At 41.8% G+C, this 25,138-nt stretch overlaps 2 protein-coding genes across 5 annotated transcripts in view; one reads left to right on the top strand and one right to left on the bottom strand.

Moving 5' to 3' along the window:
- MCF2L2 (MCF.2 cell line derived transforming sequence-like 2) overlaps nucleotides 1–25,138 on the top strand; it is a 163,949-nt gene that overhangs the window by 73,251 nt on the left and 65,560 nt on the right. Inside the window, exons 14-15 of the mRNA XM_082056760.1 lie at nucleotides 4,365–4,468; nucleotides 6,820–6,908. Of these exons, the coding sequence (XP_081912886.1) occupies nucleotides 4,365–4,468; nucleotides 6,820–6,908 (193 nt within the window). The remainder of the gene's footprint in view (nucleotides 1–4,364; nucleotides 4,469–6,819; nucleotides 6,909–25,138) is intronic.
- B3GNT5 (UDP-GlcNAc:betaGal beta-1,3-N-acetylglucosaminyltransferase 5) lies at nucleotides 7,951–24,907 on the bottom strand. Of its 4 annotated transcripts, none has more exons than XM_082056757.1 (2): nucleotides 24,723–24,907; nucleotides 7,951–12,482 (listed from the first exon to the last, which is right to left on the bottom strand). In XM_082056757.1, exon 2 carries the CDS (start codon nucleotides 12,140–12,142, stop codon nucleotides 11,018–11,020), a length of 1,125 nt encoding a protein of 374 aa, XP_081912883.1. In that variant the 5' UTR covers nucleotides 12,143–12,482; nucleotides 24,723–24,907; the 3' UTR covers nucleotides 7,951–11,017. The 4 variants fall into 4 exon arrangements, with proteins under 4 accessions (XP_081912883.1, XP_081912884.1, XP_081912882.1 ...); XM_082056758.1 differs by lacking the exon at nucleotides 24,723–24,907 and adding an exon at nucleotides 23,656–24,430; XM_082056756.1 differs by lacking the exon at nucleotides 24,723–24,907 and adding an exon at nucleotides 23,562–24,430.

Below are 25,138 nucleotides of genomic sequence, written 5' to 3' on the forward strand. Positions count from 1 at the left end.
AAGTAGTGTGTCTCCTTGCAGAATAATATTCCACATACAGGGGCCTCATTCTATGCTGCTTATATGGGCAGATTCTCTGGGGGCTTGACAACAATTTTGCTAGAGCACAAAAGTGTCGATTATATTGCCTAAGGATGGAAAAGACTTTCTGTATTAAATCATTGAATGCTAAACCTTAGATGCTCTGGTATTTCTTTCGCTGCCTAAGCATGCTGTTTTGTCATCATCAGCATTCAAAACCACTATTAAGTAATTAGTTATCTTCAAAGTCATGTTCCTGTGGGACAGCATGAGCTGCAAGCCCCAATAAGCAGTTTAGGCAGCTAGTCATTCCCATGCCTGTTCTTGCCAAAGGGCTTTGATTCTGCTGTAGGTGGTTAGTGAAAATCCACAAACTCTCCCACAGAGCAGATGAGGAAGCGTGTGGTTGGGAAATTCACAATGCGCTGAACGTAAAGCATGGTATGATACTTACTGGGAGGACTTTGAATGTCTTGGAAGTGCTGGGTGTGTTACGTAGCCCTTGACTACAGAGTCATCTCTCTTGCTAGCCCATGAGTTACATTTACTGCAGCAGGAGCAAACTTGAGGCCAGTCACCCAGGTGCTCTAATCTGGCTGTGTCTGAGCACCTGGGAGCTGCACACAGTTCTGTTTGTGCCTCTTGGTGCGATGGAGCCCCCCGGAGAGATGAACTCCGGGGAGATGGAGCAGGAGCAGGGTGGGCAAACGGGTGAAACCACAGCCTTTCCTCACAAGCAGCACTGCCAGTCGTCCTCACTGAGTACAGGTCAGTCCTGGAGTAGCAGAGCGACTGCAAGGAAACACTGAGCACACGAGGCTATGCCCTTTCCTAGAAGTTTTAGGGACAGTACAGCTTACATTACCACTTGCTCTAGGCTAGGTAATAAAACAGTAATTCCATATTTATCATGCAACTTCTTAATAAAAAATTAGTAAGCACTACTAAAGCCCCATGAGGGAAGCACAGTGGTGCCCCAGCTGAATGCAAGTGATGGACCCAAATCCTGCTTTACTGTATGCATCTGTGCAATAAGTTTACCTCTGCATATGATGCCCTTTAACAATATTTGCTTTAACAGCAGCATCAACCAGTTAAAAATGGTAATGAGCTCAAAATGAAATCTTCATTCCTCTTTATCCAGGGGAGTACTGTGAAACAATAGGATGAAAACAACCTTGAAACCAGGCAGACCTTAGATTATTTATAGATAGCTGCAGTTTTTCTGTGTTTCTGTGCCTTTGTTCTTTCAGTAGGCAAACACTACAATTTCCAGCTTCCTCAGCAGCACAGTAATGACCTTGAAATGGCCACCTGTAGTGAATTTTATGCAAGAATTTCCCTTATAAAATATTTCCAGTTTCACAGTAATTAGTGCAATAATAATTGGTAGGTATGTGGGCTGTTTCTTTCTAAATGACTCCAGAAACTACTTAAACATAGTCACATGCAGCAGTCTCTGAATATGGGCCAGTCACTAACTCAAAACACTCTGGAGCACAACTGCAAACAGATTGCTTCCTCTTTTTGATTCATTTCTGGGTCAATTGGAGAAATTTCACTGTTTCAATCTGAACCAAATTCTCCCTTGAAATGTAAGCAGTTGGACCGGAGTGTTTCCTTATCTTGTGCCTGCCTCCTTCCTTCTGAAATGTCATATTCATGAAACCAAGACTAAGCCAGTAAACAGAGCAATTTGCTGGATCAGAGTGATCCATCACCGTGGATGCACCATCTTTCATTTAAACTGCCCAGTGCTGTCTTTCCTGGACCACCTGCAGCTGCCAGACATTGAAGCCATAACTGATTTCCATGTTTCTGATGACTGGTTTCAGCCATGATTTTTGTACCAGAATGAACCGTCCCTTCAAGCTAGAAAGTTTTCTGATTAATTAATAGGTCAAAGAACTCGGTATTGCTAACTGTGCTGTTCTTCAGCAAAAGTTCTCATGTTTCCCAAAGTTATTTCCTTGGCTTCCATTCCTTTTAATAACACATCCCATATAAATAAAACTTGGGCATTAGCTTTGTAGAGCAATGGAATGGATTGAACTCAGATTTAGATATGGTAAGCGGACACTGGCAGCATTTCTGAGGTATTCAGGACTGCCTGGTATGTGGGGAAGAATATGAAACAAGATCTTTGTTTTCTTTAATCGAATCAGGACTTTTGTGATCAAATCTTAGATTTATTTATTTTCTTCTAATGCTGATTTTTCCAGGTATAAATAGGGTATAGTTGGGAGAAGCTCCAGGAGAGAATACTATTCAGTGCAATAGGTATGATCACAGCCTGCATCTCTTTCAGATCACAACAGGTGAAAATTTAAGGCTAAATAGAATTTTCAGGATCCATTAGTATGGAAAATAATGAATTTGCTGATGCTTGTAACCAATCTACTCAGGGATTCACGGGGAAAAACATTAAATGCCTGTTGAAAAATTTATTGAATAGTTGTCAAAGGTTGGTATTCTCAGTTTGCCAATGGTAGAAATCATCCTCCCTGCAGATTAGAAATGTAGGAAGCACTTTGACAATATGGACAAATAACTTATACTTGCTGCATTTTGCTTCCCCTCATCTCACCTCTTGGTTTCAAAATATCAGTACACCATTTTTGGGGTGAAATAACAATACCTTTGAGAGAACAATTGCTACTTTATGGAAAGCTTTCTTTGCAATGGGAAAAAGGCGTCTGTTGAAAGTGGTGCTTAAAATCAAGACAAATCCCCTGCTGTATATTCTGAAAGAGTGATGGAAGAACCAAATAGAGTCAACATTTGCATTTCAGCTCAGTCCTGGGAACCATAAGAATCTTCTGCTGGTGGATTAGAGCTGCTGGTGGCTGCCAGACTTTGCTGTTCCGTTGAAGAAACTTTCTAATATGGACTAATTGTGAGGCATGAAGTGGGCATTGCCAAATCTTCATGTCATTCAGCATTGGATAAAACAAGGACAATTCAGGAAAGAGCTGGAGAGAAGCTGCTTTAAATAATTCTCTTCCCAGCTGCATGATCAGGCAGTTGAAAAGATAGAGGGTGGAAGAAATGTTAGACTTTGTTATTAATGTCTATGAAACTGATATATTATCCTTTTAATTGCATATAATTTGGGTCTTTGTATGCCCTTTTTTTTTTTTTTTTACTACATTCAAAGAAGAATTTAATTACAAAGGCATTTGAAAATGTGTTAATGTATTTCTTTAAAAAAAAGTCTTAAGTCCTCTCCTACATGAATCTTTTGATACTATGTCTTCATTCAAAAATGTCTGCATCTTTTTTATTGCAATTCTCAGTTTCACCCACAGAAGGTGACCACCAAGACTCTCAACACTGCAAAACATTAAACTTGGGAAAACATCTTAAAGTATTACCAGATGCATTTGAAAACACCACCTTTTATTTTTGGAAAAATTCTTGTTTAATTTGATACTTTTCCCAGCATAAAACCTAAAGGGACTTAATCTCAGAATCGCAACAATTTTGTGCTTTGTTGCCTGACCCAGATTCTTTCATCATTTCACCTGCTATTCATATTTGTTTTTACCAAGACATGCATGGCTGCCTTTATCAATTCAGCAACTAAGGAGAGCCCTGTTTGCCTTGCACTTACATAACATGCACTGTGAACTCATTACCAATTTAAAACAAAGATACAAACTGTAACAGATTATTTTCTACTCAAGCTACATATATGATTCCCCCTTCTCAGAGTTCATTCTAAACCCTTGCTTTGGACAGCAGTTTCAAGATAAGTGGTTACAGATAATTTTCTAGTAGCATTAGACAAGTTGCTGTCAGCTGTGGTTTACAGAGCCTGCAAGGACCAAGAAACCTGACACGGCAGGTGACATGCTGAAATAATTTCCTTGGATTCACTGTCATTACACATATGGTCACCTGTATGATGACTCCTTTGGGACTTCTTCATGTGATGAAACCTAACAGGGAACAATCCATTATAATCCAACATTAGCAAACCATTACCAGAACCAAAATTTCCTTTATTTGGGATCCCATACAGGTACCACCACCTGAGCTGAAAAACTATGCAAGTGACAATGACCCAGCTGTTGGTACAGCTGGCTGACATTCACCTGTGCTACCCTAAAGATGATGGCCAGGGAGGAACCCAACCAAAGCCTAGAGCTGAGCACCAAACACTGTCACCCATCCCGTGCACCAGCTGGTCCTTTACCACTCCAGCCACAGCTCAGTTCTCTAAGCCAGGTCTCACTTACTGCTGGCATGACAGGGTCTTTGCTCATCGCTTTCATTAGGAAGTAGGATTTCAACTTTTAGCACCCATTTTCCTAATGTTACTTTCTTTTTGACTCCTTCAGCTACCAACAGGAGGTCCACAGAAATTTCCTGCCCTCCAAAATCCATTTCTGAAGTAGAGTTATCAAAAAAGAAAAACATTAAGAAGACTAAAGGTGGAATTAAGGTAGGAATACCTACGTTTTGGGGACGTCCCATATTGTGAGAGAATTCAGAACAATATAAGTGCAGATTTACATATTTATACTTGGAATTAAAAAATTGAACATTTACAAGGTAATTCTCTGGCAAGCATTTTGGTTTTACACTTCATGTTGCAGTTTGGTAGTTACTCAGATGACAGCGTTAAAAAAGATTGATACTCAAGTACATGGAAAACCAAGTTACACTAAAGTAGAAACCACTTGCAGAGGATAAAAGGGGAAACACGGAGGGAATGTCCAACAATAGCACATTAAAGTGCATCCAAAGTGCCCATCCTTCCTTACAGGATATTAACTATTCTAAAACTGGAATCTTATTCCAGCTCCTCTGAAATTGTGTTACGATCAGAATTTTACAAAGTTATCTATTTTTCCTCACTTAAATATTTTCTAAGCGTAGTTTCTATGCAAAGGAGGAAAGACTAGACATTTTAATACTTAAAAATAAACCAAAGAAAAACTCCACTGTTACCTGTTGCTGCATGGGCAAATAACGTTCAGGAGAATGTATTTTGCTTTTTTGTCTCTATGATGCCATTTGTTGCATTACTGTTCCTGCAGCAAGATTCTGTTCAGGGCTGTTTGGACATCCTTGTCCTTTCCTCCCCGTTCCCAAGCCCTACAGCGTTTCAGAGCCCTGTGCTTACAGCAGAGAGTCTTCTGTTTGAGCTGTGGAGACTCTGTGATCGTGAGCTCTCAAGACAGCTGTTTAGCCCTCCTTGCGTATTTTAAGACTGGAAACAGAAGGATCCAGAAACTTCATTCATCTGCAGTTCTTTTTAACTCAGCTGAAGTGCAGCTGCATCCTGAAACTTTTAATTCACCCAAGCTAGCTGAAGCAGCCTCTTTCAGAGACCAGACTTCATTTTTCCTGTCAAATTCAAGGAATGCCTCATTTCTCTTATTGAAAGTGTTTGGGTTTAAACCATGTAAATATACCTATGAATGAAATAGGCAGAGGACCACTGAAGTTGTATTCTGAATGGTCTGTGTACAAATGTTTTGGAGCTTTGCCAATATCCCCTTCACTTACAAATTTACCATGACAAAAATCAAAACAGAGTGCCACTCACATTTTAAATAATAACATCCCTTTGTCATAATTTTCTTGCATCTTCCCTGCATTAAGATTTAGATTATTAGTTCTTTAGGTCAGCATATTGTTAGAATGTTAAAACATGCAATTTAAGGTATGTTTCAAGAAAAGAAAAAAGAGAGGGCCCCAACTGTATTGAGGGAAATAATAAAATTAATCTATATTGATATATATAACATCACAAAAGAAGTTGGGTAGTATGAGAGAGAGGTATTCTCATCAGTAACGCAGGTAACCAGTTGTTTGTCCCACAGTTAGATATACGCAACAACATGCTACAGGCTTTACAAAAACATACATTCATTCTTAAATCTATTTTCCAATACTACAGTGCGAATTTTGCCCTCTCTCCTTCCCTCCCATTGTTGCTATAAAAGTTTTTGTGTATATTCTATCTGTTCTGATAATAGTTCAGGTGAAGATAGCTGATGAATTGATTCCATCATCATCACCAAACAGCTAAATAATTTCGCTATATAGAACATAAGACAGGCCACTGCTTTTTTCCCCAGAATCAGCCCTTAAAAATGAAAGTGCTCAGGAAGTCTAGATATTGGGTTGGATTAACTGCAAACTCAGCAGCTGAGTTGTTTTACTGAATTTGAAGAGAGTGCCTTTGAGTTAGCCCAAGTCCCACTTTTAAAGCTGCAGGCAAAAGGAGGAAAAGCCTGCTTAAAACTGGCCTGGAGCACACTTGAAATGATCCAACTCTCAAGACTGGACAAGGAAGTAGGTTAATGTTTATCAAAATATTATGTAAAAATCCCCAGTCCATTTCAAGCTGGGGACAGCCTTTGCACAAGACAGATGCCCTGGACTTCTCCATATGGCACTATGCAAAGAACTCTGAAAAGGTGAAGCCTTTGGGTTGCATTCAGGCAAAAAACAAAAGAGGTATTTCAGAGTCTAAGGAACAGACTGTTACACCTCTAATTATCTATATGAGGAGGTAATTCACCTGCTGTAGTGGAAGAACACAAGAGACTTTGCCTGGAGCCAGGAACACCCCTCATGCCACTACTGAGCATGGAAGCAGAAAAATATAGAGGAGGTATTCTTGATTTACTACCTGCTCATCTAGAATTCAATAATTTTACCTTGTCCAGTGATTTCTAGACTAAGTAAGATTGGGGTTTTACTCTTTTAAAGAGTAAAGTTCTCTAAATAAATGCATCAGCAATTAGTATTTTCACTTGTAATGTGTCCTTTTTTTTCCAGATTGAAGTGATGCATGAAGCTAGTCAAGGAGGATCTAGCAGAGTCCTGGTGATGAGTGAAAGCGATGAGAACTTGTCCACAAGGAGGAGGTAAGGCTGCATACGTTTTTGTTCTAGAATGCAAATAACTGCATTTACAGTACAGTCTCTACAACTTCTTTGAAGTTCACTATGATTAATAAATAATTAGATATAATCAAGTTACTTAAATGCTTATAGCCATGCATGTATACAGAGTCTATCAGCTGGAAAGCAAGCAAGATTTATCTTTTGCTTTGACCTGGCGGCTTGGGGTTTCCTTTGCAACTTTTTTCTTAGAAGCATTAATTACAAGACATGAGAAAATAAGTCATTAGAATAAGCCTTGCACGTATTTAGAAAAAAAGCAGTGTTAAACATCATTGCATTGTGTTCAGGATATTAATATTTGATTATATACCTCTGAGAAACTTCTGGTTTTGTAAATGCACTTACCTTTTCTCCCTTTCTGCAGTCTTGAGAAAGATATTATTAATGCTGTAATCTAAACCACCAAATACTTAAGTTATTTAGCTTAACAAAATGTACCAAGCAAGCCCAGTTTAATTTAGTTGAGCTGCCAGTGAGCAACTAAAAACAAAACCAAAAAAGAACCCACCACCCAACAAAACCCACCCTGCAACAAGCCAGACTCTACAGACTTCATTTCCTTTGTTCCCTTTTTCAGTATGATTTAGATAATTTATACTTATGCTATGACTGGTCTCCATCAGCTGGTTTCCAAAAGGTGCAAAGCGTGATCTGAAATAGAACTTATTTAGATAGATACACGTCTCTTGGGGAATGATTGCCTAAAGAGAACATACGCATTTGTAAGCTAATATTAACAGCAAGTTAAGCTTCTAATATTTGGCAGATTCAAACAACTTTAGACCTAGAAGTTGGGTAAACACATTTTTGAACTGTCTTCCTTCTTGGGAACACCAATATTGCCTTTTGTTCCACAAAAGGTTTGGTTCAAAGTAGAACAGAAAGGAAGCAGGGGAGGGGGGGAGCAGTCTGAAGTCCTTAAGAGGGGACTCAGAATAGCAATTAAAAGCATCAGAGTAGAGCCCGTCAATTACAAAGAAAGCAACAAGAAATATTTACCACCTTTGTTGTGTTTTGGTTTTTTTTTAAAAGAAATAAGTCTGTTTATTCAAAACAATTTTTACAAAACAATTGTCTTCTTGTGGTACAGAGCAAAGTTTAAGAATAAATATTGAATAATTTGTATAAAAATTAGTAATATCAAAGAGAAACCAATGCAAACCAAACAAACAGGTAAAAACAATTTTAGCATTAAATATGCTGTGCAACAACATCAAACTCTTACTGAGGAGTGACCATTCAGGCTGATACAGTTTTACTTGCAGAAGTAAAACCTGTCAGCCCTGCATTGGAGCACCAAGACTATTGCTAAGAAGGGTTCAGATAAAGGTGTACAAATCTTAAGACAGCGTTTAGAACCAGAAAATAAGAACTTTTCTAGCATCTCCATTTTCAAAAGGAGCGCCTTCATGCTTTCCTTTTTATTCAATAAGCAACTTCTTTTCACTGCAGCAAAACAAAATGCACACTAACAAATATCAGTGCCCTTTAAAGATTAAGAAACAATCTAAACAAAACTCAAACCAGCTGTTAAAGTACTTCAATGGTCAAAAGTGACTTTCAGCTAATGACAAACTGCATTTCAGCAGTGTTGTAGATGTTAGCTAGGTCACTACCCCATAGAAATTTAAACTACTTAAAACTTATTTTACGTTTGCTTGTATAAGTGAAAACAATTCCAACACATAATGATGCTGGAAAAATTGTAGTATTACCAGTACATTTTGATTGCAAACTGCTTATGAACACCCTCTTTCCCTACAGTGAACAGGGTGGCTTCTTCTAGTAGTGCAGTTTTGCTGTGCAGCTTGTTGATTTAAATGGCTCGGAGATCTGATGGAGCAGCTTTCTTTTGGTACAGAATACTACTTTTCTCTAGATGTGGTTATTTCTCTATAAGCCAACATGTTTTATAGACCTAGAGCTGACTTCTGTTTATTTTTTTTCTTTCAAAAAAACACAAATCCTCAGTACTGTAATCAATCTGTTCAGGTAAGAACAAGAACTGGATTTGTTCCTTCTAAAGTATAGCTGTTGCATTCTTCACTCATACTGGCACTGAGAAATTATTTGTGTGCTCTTTATATACCCAACATTTGGGTCCAGTTAGAATACTTACTCTATTCCTTCTGGAAAACCAATTGTAGAAACGTACAGATTTCACTTAATTCCAGTAGGTACCTACCATCCACCTGAAATGGCAGCTTACAGAACCAGCAAGCTCACTCCCGGATTCTGGCTGCGCTGACATATCCCATTAGCCGTTTAAACCATCAACTCCTGCAGCACAGCTCCAAGAGCAGCTGCAATTACTTAAACAAGAGTTTACTACTTGTAGCTTAAAACTGCAAAGTCCTGTATAGCTGTTCTACGGTAAAGTCAAAAGACATAGATCAAGTACCTCACTGCTCCACACAGTGAGAAACTTCAGGCAGAAAGGCCAGCCTTAGAAAGCAAGAGGTATTGCTCCTGTAATTAGCACATTTCCAACAGATGCTCAATAATTTGTGAGCTTTTGCATTGTTATTGCTTTACTGATAAACTTGACTCATTCAAGCTTTCAGAAGTAGTTTTCTGACACATCCATGCTAGAATTTGTTTCAGCATCAAACCAGCTGACAAATAATATCTGACTGTAGTTTTGTGAGGCTGCATGTCTACTCTCTGAAGAGCCACCACAGGTTTGGCAATTAGCAATTAGAATATCTGTCCTGAGGATCTGTGAAAACACTGTTAGAGAGCAGTACTAGAGAAGACAGACATCCTAGAACTTTTGTTCTCTCAGGTATTCCTATGGCACCACAGTACAACTCATAATAGCTGGAGGTTGAGCATCACTCCATTTATCCTGATTTAGAGTGCACAGGTGTCTTCTTCCTCTTGCACGTGATACTAACATTTAAATATATCCAAGATACAAGGTTTTGTGGACACAAACAACCCTGAAATTTTAAAGAATCTTGTGCCCAAGACTTCAGGAGAAATATTTTAGTAATTTTGATTTGCATACTGAGTTTCTGTGGATCACCATCGCCCTATCCCTTCACCATGAAGTCAAGCCTTGTGCAGAAAATACCCTCCCCTCTTCGTTAGTACAAGCATGAAATTTGGGGGTTTTTTCTAAAGTCTTTAACAGCTTCAAATTAGCTATAAGTAACATTCTTGGGGACTTTTGCTTGCTTTTCACCTTTAAAACTATGAATACTGGAAAGCAGAAGTACTGTTAAAAGAAAAGTCATTAAGCTTATTTGCTTATTAAAGACTGGACTGTTTAAACACACTGCTTCAGTTTTCAGAAGGCAGAGGGAGATTAACAAAACCAGTGACATGAGTAATATTCAAGTCTTCTCCTTTCAAGTTCAGGCCTGATCTGAAGAGAGCTCCTTTGTTATTTAAAACAACCAAGACAGTGGGCACTCAAACACTGTTCTGCTATTTCAAAGGTCTAGGGAGCTTCGAGAAAAAGACTGTAGCAGGTCTTCCCTTCTGGCACTCACTGTCAAGTGTGGAGGTCCAGACTTACTTTCTATGAAGCACTGAAAAATGGTCAATATTTGTAACCAATTTACATTGCCTTAAACTACTGCAATAGTCTCATTCATCAAGTTCTATTTTCCTTGTGTTTTGAAAGGTCTACTCCATTTTGATATAGCAGATTTTTTTACCACGTGCCTTAGTTCACATAGCTTTAAAAAACAAACACCTTAAGACTTACTAACAAGTTCAAAGCAACACACATATCCACCAAGCATTTCAAAGTCTAGAAGTCAAGTCCATAATGGAACATTTAATCTAGACTTGCATCCCTTAAAAGAGTGTAAAGAAAAACAAAACAAAAAAACACGCACACAAAACACCAAAACAGGCTACAATGTAAAAAGTTGCAGTACAATAGGAAAGTTATTCCAACAGGAGCTTCTGAACAGAATTTGGGATCATCATTCCCCCCACCCCCAACTATTCACATTTAAGTTTTACCTCTTTCTATGTTTACATGTATTTTGAATAAACAGCTAAAAAGTTGTTGCTCTGTTTTGGCTCAGTGAATCTTCAATGCAGATATTCAAGTATTAAGAAAATGCAGCTGAACAAGGATATGTGTCCTCATAGTATGGTTTACAGAGAAGCACAATATTGACTAGTCTGCAGTATATTCTACCCCAAATCCCCGAAGAAAACTTTTTAACTGTGGGATCTGTAGCCTGCTTCCAGAGCTGGTGAAGATCATCTACATGTCCATGAGATGTCATCATTTTTTTATAAATGCAGGGATGATATGGAGCCTTTCCTTCCCCAGAAAAAAATACATGATATTGTGGTACAATTCCCATTTTATTGGCACAGAGACCCATGAAAACATCATCTATATAAAGACTTGTATTGAGAGTCAATGAAGCCTCGTATACTTTAGCTGCTACATCACTTGATATTACATATGCAGCTCCTGCTGTGTAGTCAGGGTAAGAGGGCCACGGGTACATTTCATGTGGAACATAGTATTTGCTACTCTTGTCTCTTACGGGAGGGGATCCGCGATGGACACGACCAATCCAGAGATCTTGAACACCCATTTGTGCTAGACTTTGGAGATAAGCAACAAGGTTTGGCATATGGATAAATATATCATCATCTGCAGACATAATGAACCTGGAATGAGGACAGTAGGCATTGACCCAGCTAAACTGTAAAAGCAATTTAAGAGTAAGATTGTGAAAAGTATCCAAGAAGTCTTGCTGAATCAAATCATTGTATTTCCGGTCTTCCAGCTTAAGTTCTCTTTGCAGCAGATGATCTGTTGGTCGTCCTAAAGCAAAAAGAGTTTTGATGTTGGCATTGAGTTTAGAACGAACATGCTTCTCATTACCCCAAGTTTGTCTAATTGCATCCCTCCGATGACGGTTTTCGGGAGAACTCTTCACAAACAACAGGAGAAGGACATCTTGCTGCTGACATTTCTCGCTGTGGTTGATCAAGTACTGGTAGCTTGACACTCTCTCCAAGTTATCCCTGTTGACAGACAGGCTGTCATTCACAAAATGGTAGCTATTTACGAGGTATCTGTAGGAATAGGACTTCATATGGCTCACAATGTGATTATCAAATGGTTCCCAAAAAATCATGAGGCACAGTATGAAGCAAGTGGCAAGTATCTGCAAAAAATGCCATTTTCTGACTCTTCTGGGATTAATAAACATTCTGATGCAGTTTCTATAATCCTTACTTCTGTTCAGGGTCTGTGTTTTTACAGTGCCTGGGTTTTAGTTTAAGAGCACAGTGTCACCCCTTCAAGCTAAGCGTTCATTGTAAGGCATGTTATGTTGTCTTTCATTCGCTATCCTTGTAAAGCCAGCTTTGTTCACAGATTTCACAAGTCATCTTTTTCAAAAAACGTTTTTCTTTGGTTGAAAGAATGCAGACAGGTTTGGAAGATGAGACTTGCAGATGAGTATTTTCCCTTTGAGGCATCTTGAAGTGACCACTACAGTTCTAAATCAGGTCTTCTCAGGCATTCCTTTCCTTCATGAAGACGAATACCTGCCAATTGTAAGGGGCAGGAGGAGAGGAAAAAAGTTTTAGTGAGCTGTTATTAACACATCTGGTTTTAGGTTTGGTGATGGAAATGAGTTGACTACTCAGGCACTCCCCATCACAACCCACCTACACCTCCCTCCCCCAAAAAAGGCAAGTAAGATGCTGTCTGTGGCCTAGAGCAAGCTCAGAGGAGAACGAAGGGTAACCTGACACAGAGGCTTCAGTTCTGACACAAGAAACTTTCTCAGAAAAACCCACTGCTGTTAAACAACGGATGACAACATTTTGTGTTAAATTCTTTTAAGCTAGGAAGGAAGTCACACCCTACTGAGTTTAATAGGACACCCAAAGACAACTTGTAAAGAGTGAGACCCACAACTGCTCCCAGGTGTGGGATCACAAGGGCCAGAGCTGCCCCACAGGCCTCACCTCCCTCACAGCCATGGCTGGGCCTCTGTGCTGCTGCCCTCCCCTCACCACTGCCCTCCCTTCACCACCGCCCGCCTCCACCAGACTCTCTCCAGAAGGGCCTGGAGCCAGCTGGGAAGGAACAGAACCAGGCAGTCCTTGATCCCGCCTGGTCGAAGGCCTGGGGTGCAGGTTAGGCAGGGGCAGGGGTTGAGGGACCTGCGCCTCAGTGCAGTCCCCCCTTCCCGCTCCTCACAGGGCCACCACCTCTGCCCTGAGGGAAGGCACCACCTCCATGGCATCCCTTGCCTGTGTGGGTCCCCCTACCACTGTAACAGCCTCATCCAGCATCTTCCCTGCACCAGAGCCCTGCTCTCCTGCTCCCACCCCACGGACAGGCTGGTTGAGGGGAAGAAGCTGTGACTTCCACAGCCAGCCTGAGCTTGGTCAAAACGTGCCACTAGTGCCACCACGCCGCAGTGGCACCCCTTACCAAACATCCCATCTATCAGATTACGACGTTCACTTTTTAGCCAATGGTGCAGATGGAGATTGTTTGTAACCTAAGGTGCAGTTTAGAGGCAGGTTCTGCAGCCAGGCAGGAGCACAGACACGCCAGTCAGCCACACCTCTGTCACAGACACACCCATTGGCACCAGACTGCCAGCTCTGCAGGGCTACTGTCTCTGCTGCCAGCTGGGCTTTGGTGAAGAAAAGAATCCAAAGCACAAAAAGCCACTCAAGTCTAGCCTCCTTGCCTTCCAGTTTGTAAAATTCAGTTCTTGTAGCCAGAGTTGTCTCTCCTATCTAATGAACAAGAACAGCCTGAAGTAGCAGGTGCTTAGTTATCCCAAAAAACCTCCAGAAGCGAGTGAGCTCTCTGTCAAGCAAGAAATGTAGGACTAGCACCCTAAGGAATGGCACCCCACAAACTAAGCACTTCTTCCACAGAAACATAACCCCTGAAGCAAGAGAACACAAGCTATCACTATTATGTTAGAAGTTACATGCAACACAAATGTTTTGAAATAGTTTTACCCGTTTGAGATCTTTCAACTAGATAGCACAGTGAGAACGCAACAGACTAGGGAGAGATAAGAAAACTCAGAGCAATTCTGTGGTGTATTTATCTACAAGAGGAAGAGGACTGGCTGCTCAAAATGGAAACCATGCATTGGTGCAGTCGAGGCTTGCAGATTGTAGTGCATTACAGAAAAGCTGTATGGGCAGTCTGGTGAATAAAAGCCATCAGCACTTTTTACAGTATCAGTTCAAACCCTTTTTATTTCTGAAACGTGAAGTTAGACAATGCACCTCAGAGTTATAAACTCAGCAGCTTTACAGAAGAACACTATTGCAAAGCTTACTCATGTTTCAGATGAAGCACAGAGATGCAGGCAAGCTGGAGCGTTACAGAAATCCAGGCATTTCATAGCTCCTTTTGGAGGAGTGGGTCTGAAGGTACCCACTGCTTCCCAACAGTAAGGGTAAGTTCTGGTTTTCCTCTCTGACCTAGACACTTTGTGCTCTTCTCCAAAAATCTGTATTCTGCATGAAGTTAGCCAGTTAGCTCAGCCTAGGTGGTCAGGTTGCCCACTGCCATCATCAGACAGCTTAAAACCACCCGACTTTCCTGAAAGGGAGCAGGAGGCAACATATCTAACTACTCAAAGCAAATTTTACCTTGGTAAACACAGGAATCCTAGTCACCAAAATATATTTTTTAGATTACACTTGGATAACATGTTTTTGGCAACAGTCTGCAGTTGCCCATGTCATGTGGTAAAAGGAGACAACAGTCACCACCACGAATATGAAGTGATAGACATCACTGAAGACTAGCAGTGAAACTAACCTACATGACAGTTATTGTCACTTTGGAAGAATAAAAGCCCCCAGAATAAAAATGGCAAAAAAACACCCAAACACACACAAACAAAAAAACAACCCACACCACACACAACCAAAAAAACCACTAGAAGTCACCATGGAAACAGCTTTAATTATGGAGCAGATAACAAGGCACAAGAGATGCACACAGACTAAATTTTCTCTCTCTAGCATCCCCCTCCTGTAAGTCAGGGATGCTGGAAAGAAAACTTGAGCTTTTCCTCAAAGAAAAAACAAGCCATAAGAGTCAACTGACTGAAGGCTAGAACTAGAGTCTGGTCTGTCCTCTCCTTGATCTAATTCAGGGGAATTAGATCAGCCTTTAATAGACAGAAGTTCTTCAGAATCCTTCTCAGAAACATACATCTCAAGTAAAACTTTAAAATGCAATTATAGATGAGCAATACTGATGGAATTCAAGGAGGCCTACACCTAACCCCATCTCCCTCTGAAAAAAAGCCGGGAGACTTGTATTGGAGGTGCCAATGCACAACTAAAGTCTCTTTCACTGTCACAACTTTTTATAGCTTGTTTGCAACACCCATGCTCTGGGCTTAGTCACGCTCTCCTTCCCTTACAGAAGGGGTTGAGTCACCGCAGGAACTGTTCGCTGCCAACTGATTCTTAAAATTCTGAGAAAAGAAAAAACCAAACCACCAGTGTGTTCCCCTAGCAAGAGGAAACATCATGGAACAGAGAGAAATCCATGCTTGATAGTAATTTTTCTCGCTGTAATTAAGGTGTTTTGCATCTTGGTGTGCACTTTCTTACTTGTGGCTTGGAAGCTTTTAGATCCACTCTGAGACTGGAGACTCCGGGAGAACCAAGCACCCATACACAGTTCCTGTAGCTGCCTTCCTTTCCAGTAGATTTAAGATTCACAGTTGCATGTGGTCTTCCCCCAGTTGCAAATATGGCAAGCTTTTTCCATGCTGCAGCAATCCTACCTTTCCTAAAAGGGTTTGTTATTTAACCTTTCAGTATTACCACAAACAAGCATTACTGACATCTGAATGTAGCAACTGGTTACAATTCTGTATTTTGCATTCAGTATATATTCTGGGATGAAGTGGAGCTGACATAGTTTGTTATGAAAACTTGATAGTTTGTAGAGCGACCACTGTGGAAAACCAGATCCTTAGAGAGCTACTTCAAATATCCACAGAAGTCCACATTTGAAAAAGGTCATAATGAAGTTATACAGTTGAAGAGCTACAACATCACAGCTCCACCTAATCAGTAATTTTTTCTGCTGCCCGTTTTTAAGTAAGCCTATTCAAATATTTATTTGCAGCTAGAGATGTTATTTCCTGCCTATTTTCCCCATAAACCTAAGGTGGCTTCTGTTCCCATCTACAGGCTGTACTTGAAGATCAAGCTGAAAAACTATTTGAGGCAGACTTTTTCCATGCTAGCTGCCAAACTAAGAGGAACGTCAAATTTAAGACTGACACAACTAATTGCAAGAAAACTAGTTTAAGCTGCCTTTAGGCCTCACTTTGAAATTTCTGCTTAGTAATAATACTTTCAAAAAAATACAGTGAGTTAGAAAGTGTATGAATGACTCATTTAAACAGAAGGTTAACACTGTTGTACCACAGCCATTTCTAAACCATGCTAGACTTTGCTATTCTAATTCCATGTTTTAAGTTTGTCATTGCAGAGTTAATATTCTCTCATCTGCTCTCCAGTCTATCCCTCTTCCTAATACTCTAGTGTATGATCCCAGTTCAGCAAACTCCAGATGGATCTCCCATTTTGCAGCAAGAGTTTACTATCAAAATTTGGGTGTTAATGTGTCACTAGCATGCGGGTACTAAGAAAGACAAGTGAGAAGTTCAATTTGTAGATGCGAATGCAGGGGGGTTTTGTGCCAAAGCATTGGGTTTTTCTTCTTCCAGTTAGACCAATGATGATAAAACACATTGGAATTTTAGTCAAGTCGAACAGTGGTTAATTTACAGGATACAGAAACTGGTGGGGTTTTTAGTGTTCTATTAGACTAGTTTTCTCCTTTCCAGATTTAAGTTAGCACAGATCAGAGATATGTGAACTCATGAGTCCATCTAGCAGAATATCATCCCATCTACACTTCCCAAATCAGCTCAGCTGCATAAACTTGTCTCTGTCTTAAGCATGGCTCATTAACTTGAGCCGAATATCACACTGACTGGCCATCCGGACATCATTTATTCTCTACGCACAACCGAGCATGACAGAAGCCCTGGATCACCCCTTCCTGCATCAAATCTTTTCCTCCAGTAGTTTCTCTTCCCAAACCTACAAGTAGTTCCCTGGAAGACACACCCGCAGGTTTACTTGTTTGCCTGCAAACCACATGCACAGGAGTTCCAGGAAGCTGGACTGCAGCACACTAGTGCTGGTTTCCACCCTAATGGCACCTGGTCAGTAAGAACCAACATCGCTTTTGTTAAAAACTCTTTCACTTGGATGACCCAAGTCACGTAGTCAGGAACAGCCTGTTTTTCAGCTCTTTAGTCACGCCATAGAAATTAAACAGCAAATCGGGTCCCAATCCTATGCATAGGGATACTAGACAGTACACACTAAGTCTCTCTGTTGCCGGGGAAGCATCCAGGTCTTCAGTTCAAAGGCCACACTTCCTCCACCACATATACACACCCAGCAAGCACAAAGTCTAATGCAAATCTGAGTCCACCATGCACAGAGATAGCCTCAAGCAAAGCACACACCAACACAAAGTTCTCCTAGTCATTTAAGCCAATCCTCTTAAAGCAACTGTAGGATCAGCCTAGAAAAGCAGCAGTTCCATGGAAAAAAAAACACTTCTACCATATCCAAGAAAGCATCTGCATATATGATTAAATTTAAAAGATGAGCTTTCTGCCTAGTGAAAAATCATGAGGAAGAGAACCTCTTCAAGGTGACCTCCTAATGGCTCATCACCCCCCAAAAATGTAGTGGGGCTGCCATTGCCCCAACATTTCAATGCCCTCCTCTTGAGATCACCAAGAGCAAATATTGCTTAAGCCACTTCAGCCTTCCTTGCATCCACAGATTTACAACCATTTATGAACAAACAGTCATTGCACACTCTGTTCCCTTAGCCCTAAACAGAATCATGCCTTGTTCATTCTCACCCTCCCCTGTTCGCTCTGTACATGGCTGCCAGCAACTCTGAGGCTGGAAGAGAGAAATGTTGTATTCTACTCAAGGCTGAGGGAAGAGTTATTAATGATCCTGTCTGCTTCTTGGATAGTCTTGTCTAGTTGGTTGTCTTCTTTTATTAATAGGAAGTTAATCAATTCGAAGCAAGCAAGCAGTCTGACTGCGTTGTTTCTTGTTTAGCATTTGTATTTCAGTTATTGTCTTAAGAGAGTAATTCCCATTTGGTGTAGTTCTGTCCTAACTTGCTAAAACTGTTTCAACATATGCAAATGCAGTGTAACAGTGAGGTCTAGATATATATACTATACATACACATTTTCTATAGAAGTATGAAGTGCTAGTCATTCAAGATACACCAACAGAAATTAAAGCACTTACATTTTAAATGAACTTAAAATTAAAGTTACATAAATAACACCTTGAATTCAATTAAAGTCACCCTAACTTTAGATGAGTCACTATCTAGAAATAGCAAACACACCAGACTGTCCATTTCTCCTAAGTCTCAAGTTCCAAACTGCCCGTCTCAAAGCATTCAGTCTTCATCCGCATAACAAAGCCCCAAACAGCTGTAAAGCTGAAACTGAATGAACATGCTAAAGCATTATGTTAAGAGGTACATGGAGTCTGAGGAAAGCCAAACTCCCATCAAACAAAGAGACATCATCCAAACCTGCTAGGTTCATGCTTTCCAACCAAGAGCTATCTGTCCATATCAAAAGATATCCACTTCTGGGGGAGCAACTCAGTTTGGGGAAGGGGTTAAAGAAAAGAGCAAAGAAAATTTTGTGCAAGCAAAGTGTCCTGGAGGAGCTGGTCACCAAAAAGGGCTCCCCCAAAAAGGGGAGAACATCTTCTGCATTTGTGACAACAGCTGCGGACAGACCTCACCACTGTTCTAATACCTCCATGAGATCTGGATTCATATGGCTAGCTAACCTTTTCCTTTCATTCAGTGAAATGTTAAGCTACTTTCTATTTCAATTATTTTATATGACTGCATAAGTTTAAATGCTTTAATGTAGTTCTCACAGTTTAAATAATTTTCAGGATAGTCAAATATTTCACATCGGAAGCTATTGATTCTCTGTAAATTTAAAACCAGACTCCATACAGAAGGCTCCTACATACATGTTGGGGGTTTCCATGTTTGTTTCAAGCAAGCCAGACAGGCACAAACACCTCAGATTTTATGATAAATTGGATCAAGAACTACCTCAGCATATCCAGAGGAGCTGCAGAGTGACTGGAATAGCAGCAGTTTGAGACTTTGTTTAAGCCTGCCTGCAACTGGGTGGGATGAAATCCATTACTAATCTCCTACTCCTATGGGAACCAAGGAGAATTTCAGCCTTTTATACAGCCTTTTCTGCAATGCAACAAGGCCAGGGATTGAACAGGAGACACTCATCTGCGTTTTGTTTTTATGAAATACAGGGAGCAGGAACAGCACAGGCTCATGGCAGAAAAGCAAAAAGAACCAACCCGCCCCCACATGCACTTAAGAGAAATGTCACAAACCAGCAGAACTGAAGCAACTCAAGAACGGCATCCCGCGGTTTCTAGCTTACCACACTTGAAGCACCCTCACTGAGAGCTGCTAAAAAGTCATTGGCCATAACAAGCCACAGAACAGAGGACTAAACAAAGAATTCCTAGCTTCAAGATTCAAATCAGATAAGAAAAGTCAAACAAAGGAGCTGCAAATCACTACCAACATGTTTAATAAGCAGTGAGATTTCTCTAAGACTACAGTCTTTGTAAATTAAATGAAGGAACTCATGAAGGAATGCATTTGCATTTAACTAGAAATACTTGTCTCTTCTTAGGAGAAATGGATAGTAGGTCACACTATTTAATAACATCAAGAGCCAGTAAAAATAATATTTTGATATATATATAAAAATGAGTGTCTATCGTATGTAGGTGTGTATATAAACACACACACTTCTGTGCAAGACTAGTACAAAGCCAAGAATGTAACTGAACTACATACAGCACTGGCATATACACAGCACCAGACTAAGAACTGCTGTGTGGAGAGTTCAGTGAAACAAAGTAGAAATTACAAATGGAATTCATTGGGAGACAGACCACAAAACACCAGACCAGCAGTCTGTGGACTCTAGAAGGAAGCTACAAAGATGGGAGCAGAAGCTTACAAGACAGAGATGACTTAAGGCAGAATGAAAAACAAAGACACCCATTTTAAAAGCCTGATCATTGTAGAAAATTGAGCTTTGAGAACAATGCAATAGAAACTCAGTACTTGTAATTGCCACAGCACTTTACACAGGTCTCGCAGACAAAGCAGCCAGAAACTCAGAAAATAATGAGTCTTAAGTATGGTACTTTTGCCACCTCTGTTACCCACTATGAAGGTTTCCTACTAAAAAAATATAGTGAATAAATATTTTATTGGGAAGTCAGGAAAGTTACAAGGAAGAGCTGCAAGAGCACTTTTTCTAGTCTTAATAATAAAACATGAGGATTACGCACCCCAGTATACAGTGCGAAGTGATAGCCTTCCTTTAGTTAACCAAGTCAAGTAGAAGAAAACCCATCCATCCTCCGTCTGTTTCACATTCCGTGGAAAAACACAACTAATCAACGGCTGTGGTGGTGTATGATGAGTAGTGGTTTAAAGAACAAGAAAAGCTGAAAGTTTCCTGCCCTAAGATGAAAGGCCTGTTTAAGTCAATCTGCAAAGGTCTTAGCAGATGTGAAACTGGAGGAAACTTAAAAGTTACAGGATGCAGCAGAAGAAATGTGAGCAGAGAGTGACTTACTGGGCCAACAGTAAGTTTAATTTGAAGCAAGTTTCCTCAGCTGTAAATGCAGAGGACTAGCCAAAAATCCCTCCTCTGGCTGGTATGTCCCAAAGCACCTCCAACAAAATTATATGTATTGACAAAAAGGACTTCTTTATTCAAAGTTGCTGCACCTGAGTTGGTGAGGTTGATTTGCTGCAGGTGAAAAGTGACAGCGTAGCTTCAGAACATGGCAGAATTCCTGGGAGTTTTGAGTGACCACACACTTTTTGTTCAAGTTTAAGACTACATCCAGCAATCTGGAGATGGCACCAGGCAGTCAAGCTTGGCCTCATGAAACTGGTCCACAGCAAGCAACCTATCTCTGTGCTACAAGGCAGGAACTCCTACAGTCTGATCTTAGCAATATTTAGACGTATGTGCCTCTTCAACAGTCCTTCAAATGAAGTTGCTTTCTCTTACACTAACATTCCCTTCTTCCAAGGTCATCTATCCATAGGTTGTTTAAGCAGTCTTGGTGTGTTAGATTTTCTGAGTTACCTGGGCATGTAGCAACAGCATCCATAAGCCACAATTCCATCTAAGTTAACAATTACACTATGCAGCCCCCTAAGCAACAGATAAACTTCAGGACTGGTACAGGTTCATTCTAAAAAGTTACAATTCCAAAGTCTAGGAGTTGCTTCATCAGCTCATTTCCATACATTGTGATGGGTTCCCCATTGACTATAGAATTTAAGTCAAGGGCCATCTTTCAAATATCCTTCCATAGCACTCTCCCCCCTTGCTGCCAAGGGGAAACATCCTATTTGCAAAACTTACAAAAGAGGGAAAACCTCTCAAGTGTCCATGACTTTTTCAGTCTTTTGAGACTCAGGAAGGCACAGTACAAGGATCTGGATCACAATTTCCCAGATGTTGTAAAAATTCCAAATATGCAATGTCTCTTGTATCGGCAAAAAATCCTGATGTCACTTCTGACCAACCTGACAGAGTTGGACCATGCTGCTTTCCACTAGAATTTAAAAGATTAGTTATTATTGAGGTCTGCTGAATAATGAGATAGCCTCATTCGAGAAGTGCACATCCTAGGAAGCTGAGGAAGCTACTTTACTGAACTCCACAAGCCATATGGAAGGAAGAACTATGCTAATCCATCACCTTCTGGTTCCCTCCACCACTTTCCACCAGTTCCAAAGCCCAGCAGACCTACTGCAATAACAGCAAAACCACAGTAAGTTTTCCCAACAACAAAAGGCCCTCAGTACTTCTGTACTTTTAGTAAGCAACATCTTCAAGTTACAGGATTACCTAGAGAATCCTTCAGACATAGACTGATAACCATGGGAGATGAGGCAACGTTTGGTACATCTTAGATGCCATAACACTGTAGGTGCAGAATAACACCAAAAACATGAGCCACTGGCATCTCAAATGGTAAGTGATGACTTGCAGGGTTTTCCACATGCTTCTCCCTAATCTGCAGGTGAAGTATCACTCCTAGTGTCGGTACTCACTACTCTGGTTTAGCCAGATGTCAGAGAGACTGTCCCAACTACTGCTTTGGGCAGCATGAGCAACCAGTTTGGCTCTCGATAATTTAGGATGTTAGAGGAAGCAGAAAGTGATGCAGTTTTGATTCACTCAATAGAAGAGAACTAGTAAGCAGCTATTACACTTCTAAGCAGAAAAAACCACCCTCAAAACCTTACTAGTGAAAAACATTTTCACCAAGATAATACATTTCTGTATACAACAGATGGTGGGCTTTTATAAAACTAGTGCTGTGCTGTGCAGAACAACCAGTTACTCTCATGTACCAAAGAAACACCCAGCTCTATGTGACAATCCAGCCTTCTACGATATAGCTAGAATATTCCATGGCTGTTGTTATCAAGAGTGATTTAATATCTCCTGCCCTGCTCAACAAGGGGAAGAACAAACAAACAAAAAGCTGGCATTTATCCTCTCTTAGAGGACAACTATTTTCCCATCTTTAAAACAAACCTATCCTTTTGCTAGCCCCATCTTTCTCACTTTTCAACTGCTGGGAGAAATGCAAGGATTGGGGACGAGATGTGAGAATACGACTGTGCTATATAAAACAGCTTTCAACAGCTGCACTAGGAGTTTCAACACTACCGCCAGGAGATCCTCAGGCATGAGCCTTGGCAGTCACTAGGCTGAGGATGCTGCAGCACAAGCAGCACGTACCGAGCTGTCTGCTGCTTTGTGTAGCCAGAACAGAATTACAGGCTTTTTAAAAATCATTGCCTTGAACTTAAGTTAGTTGCTTCCACTGGAGTAAAGCCAGTCTCCCATCTCTAGAGAGACTCCAAGATCCTGCTCAGAGGCAGTTAACAAAGCTACTTCTAAAAACCTCAGCAGTTCCCTACGCTCCCTACAGCGAGGTCGAGCCAAAGCGACTCACCCCTTTGCTCGGGCCCCGCCGCCCCGTTCTCCAGTCGAAGCTCCGGCAGCTGCCTCCTCATCGCAGCTCCCCCGAAAACCTCTGAAACCCAGGAGGCTCGAAAATACCCAGCAGCTCGCACTGGTGCGGACTGGAAGTCTCCCCGCCGCCCCCGCTTGTTGCCGCCTCCCGCACCCCCGCGAATCCCCAAATTAGCGCAGAGAGATCGTTAGCCGTCACACCACCCCGCCTTCCCCCTCCCCAGCCCCCGGGGCATCCGCGGGAGCCGCCTGGGAAGGGGGAAAGGGGCAAAATTGGGGAGGAGAGCGAGTAGCACGGAGCCATGCGGCTGCGGGCGCCGCTCCGGGGAACAAAGGCGGGCGCCGGCCCGGCTCAGCCCGGCCCTCCCCTCGCACACCTCCCGCCGGGCACGCCGGGCCGCCGCCAGCCTACCGTCTGGGAGTCCGCAGCCCGGCCAACAACAGACAAGAAGAAAAAAAAAGGCAGAAAAAAAAGCTTTTTTTCAGCTTTGCTTAGCGAAACGCACTTTTTGAAAGCGTTCAATATCTCCCCCCTTTCTCCTAATGTGTTTTCTCAAGCCGAATTTTTCCTATGGAGTCCCCCAAAATGGTTTGAGAGAGGGCTGTTCCCGCCGAGCGGGCGGTAGGCTCCGTGTCTGCCTCCAGCGGGGAGGGGAGAGGAGAGGAGAGGAGCTGCCGGCGGTAATTAGGGCGCTAACGAGGCCGGGGCGGGAGGGCAGCGCCAGCGCTTTCGTGGGTGCGTCCCCGTGTTGCAACCCAGGGCTCAGCGGAGAAACTCCGAGCAGGATTTGCGAGTTTCTTGGGTGGGAGCACTTGAGAAAAAAGAAAAATCCCACACTTTTCCTGTAGGAAAAAAAAAAAAAAAAAGAAAAAAAGGAGAAATACGAACCCCGGAGGGTCCGCCGGAACAAGGGCGGGAGGAAACAGCTTTGAATGGGTTATTTCACTGCAGTGCTCGAGTGGCTGCGGCTCCGGGGATGAAAAAGACCCTCAAAGGGTCACAAAAAGTTTCTGAGGTTTTTCTATACTCTCTCCCCCCGCTTTATTTATTTTTTTTTCTTTTAAAGAATATAATCGACTGCCAGACAATGACCAGAGATTTGGGGGGGAATCTGCTAGAAGGCTCCACAAACCAGCCATTAAAGACACTGAAGTTTGTGCCTCGTTTATCACAAAAATTTGAAATCCCGAACTCCGACAAAACCCTTCGTTTAGACAGGAGCAAGGCGATGGCGCACGGAGTGAATGGATGCGGTCTGTAGCAGAAACCTTTTAAACAAAGCAGTTGGAAAACTTGTTTGCCCAAAACACAGAACAGCAATTCCAGAAGTAAGACACCCTCCTCCCCTGACTAGGGCAGCTCTTACAACCCCCGAAGCCAGACAGAGAAGAAGGAAAAAAAAGCATTTATGAAAACAGAATTATTTTCCCTAGTTTTAATTACCCAGCTACTCGCCTTACACATAAAGGACGAACGAACAACCCGGTTGCTCTTCCCAAGAGGACAAACTTAGAAAGCGGGGTGGGGGGGTAAGGAGAGGGACGGGACGACACCCAGCGCAGCCCCGCGTACCTCGGACACCGGCCGCCGGCTCCGCCGCTTCCTGCCGGGGAACGGGACCGCACCCGGGGCCGCCCCGCTCGGCGGCAGCATATGGGATCCCTCGGCCCGCGGAGCCAATGGGCTCCTCCTCTCCTCCCCTCCGGGCTTGGCCTTGGGTTCCCGTGCTTCGCTCAGATGTCCCGCTGTTTGTAAACAGCCTCTCACCCGCGGCGCTGGGTGCCTTTGGGATTGTCCGTGCTCCCGCTGTGCCACAGGGATGCTTTTTCTTTAAATATTTATCCTTCCTCTGAGGGTGAGGCTGCGTGTGCGATGTGGGGAAACAGTGTCCTGCTATGCCAGTCGAAGTGCTAAAAGTAATGTTTCTTAAAAGTTCACAGTTACCTGTCGTTTAAAAATATCTCAGGGGACAGGATAAAAGTTTAGCT

This window comes from Streptopelia decaocto (assembly GCF_964273445.1).
Source record: "Streptopelia decaocto genome assembly, chromosome: 6".
NCBI lineage: Eukaryota > Metazoa > Chordata > Aves > Columbiformes > Columbidae > Streptopelia > Streptopelia decaocto.

What these genes read in the sequence shown, in the direction of transcription:
- B3GNT5 (XM_082056757.1), bottom strand. Translation starts at nt 12,142, where the DNA reads ATGTTTATTAATCCCAGAAGAGTCAGAAAATGGCATTTTTTGCAGATA.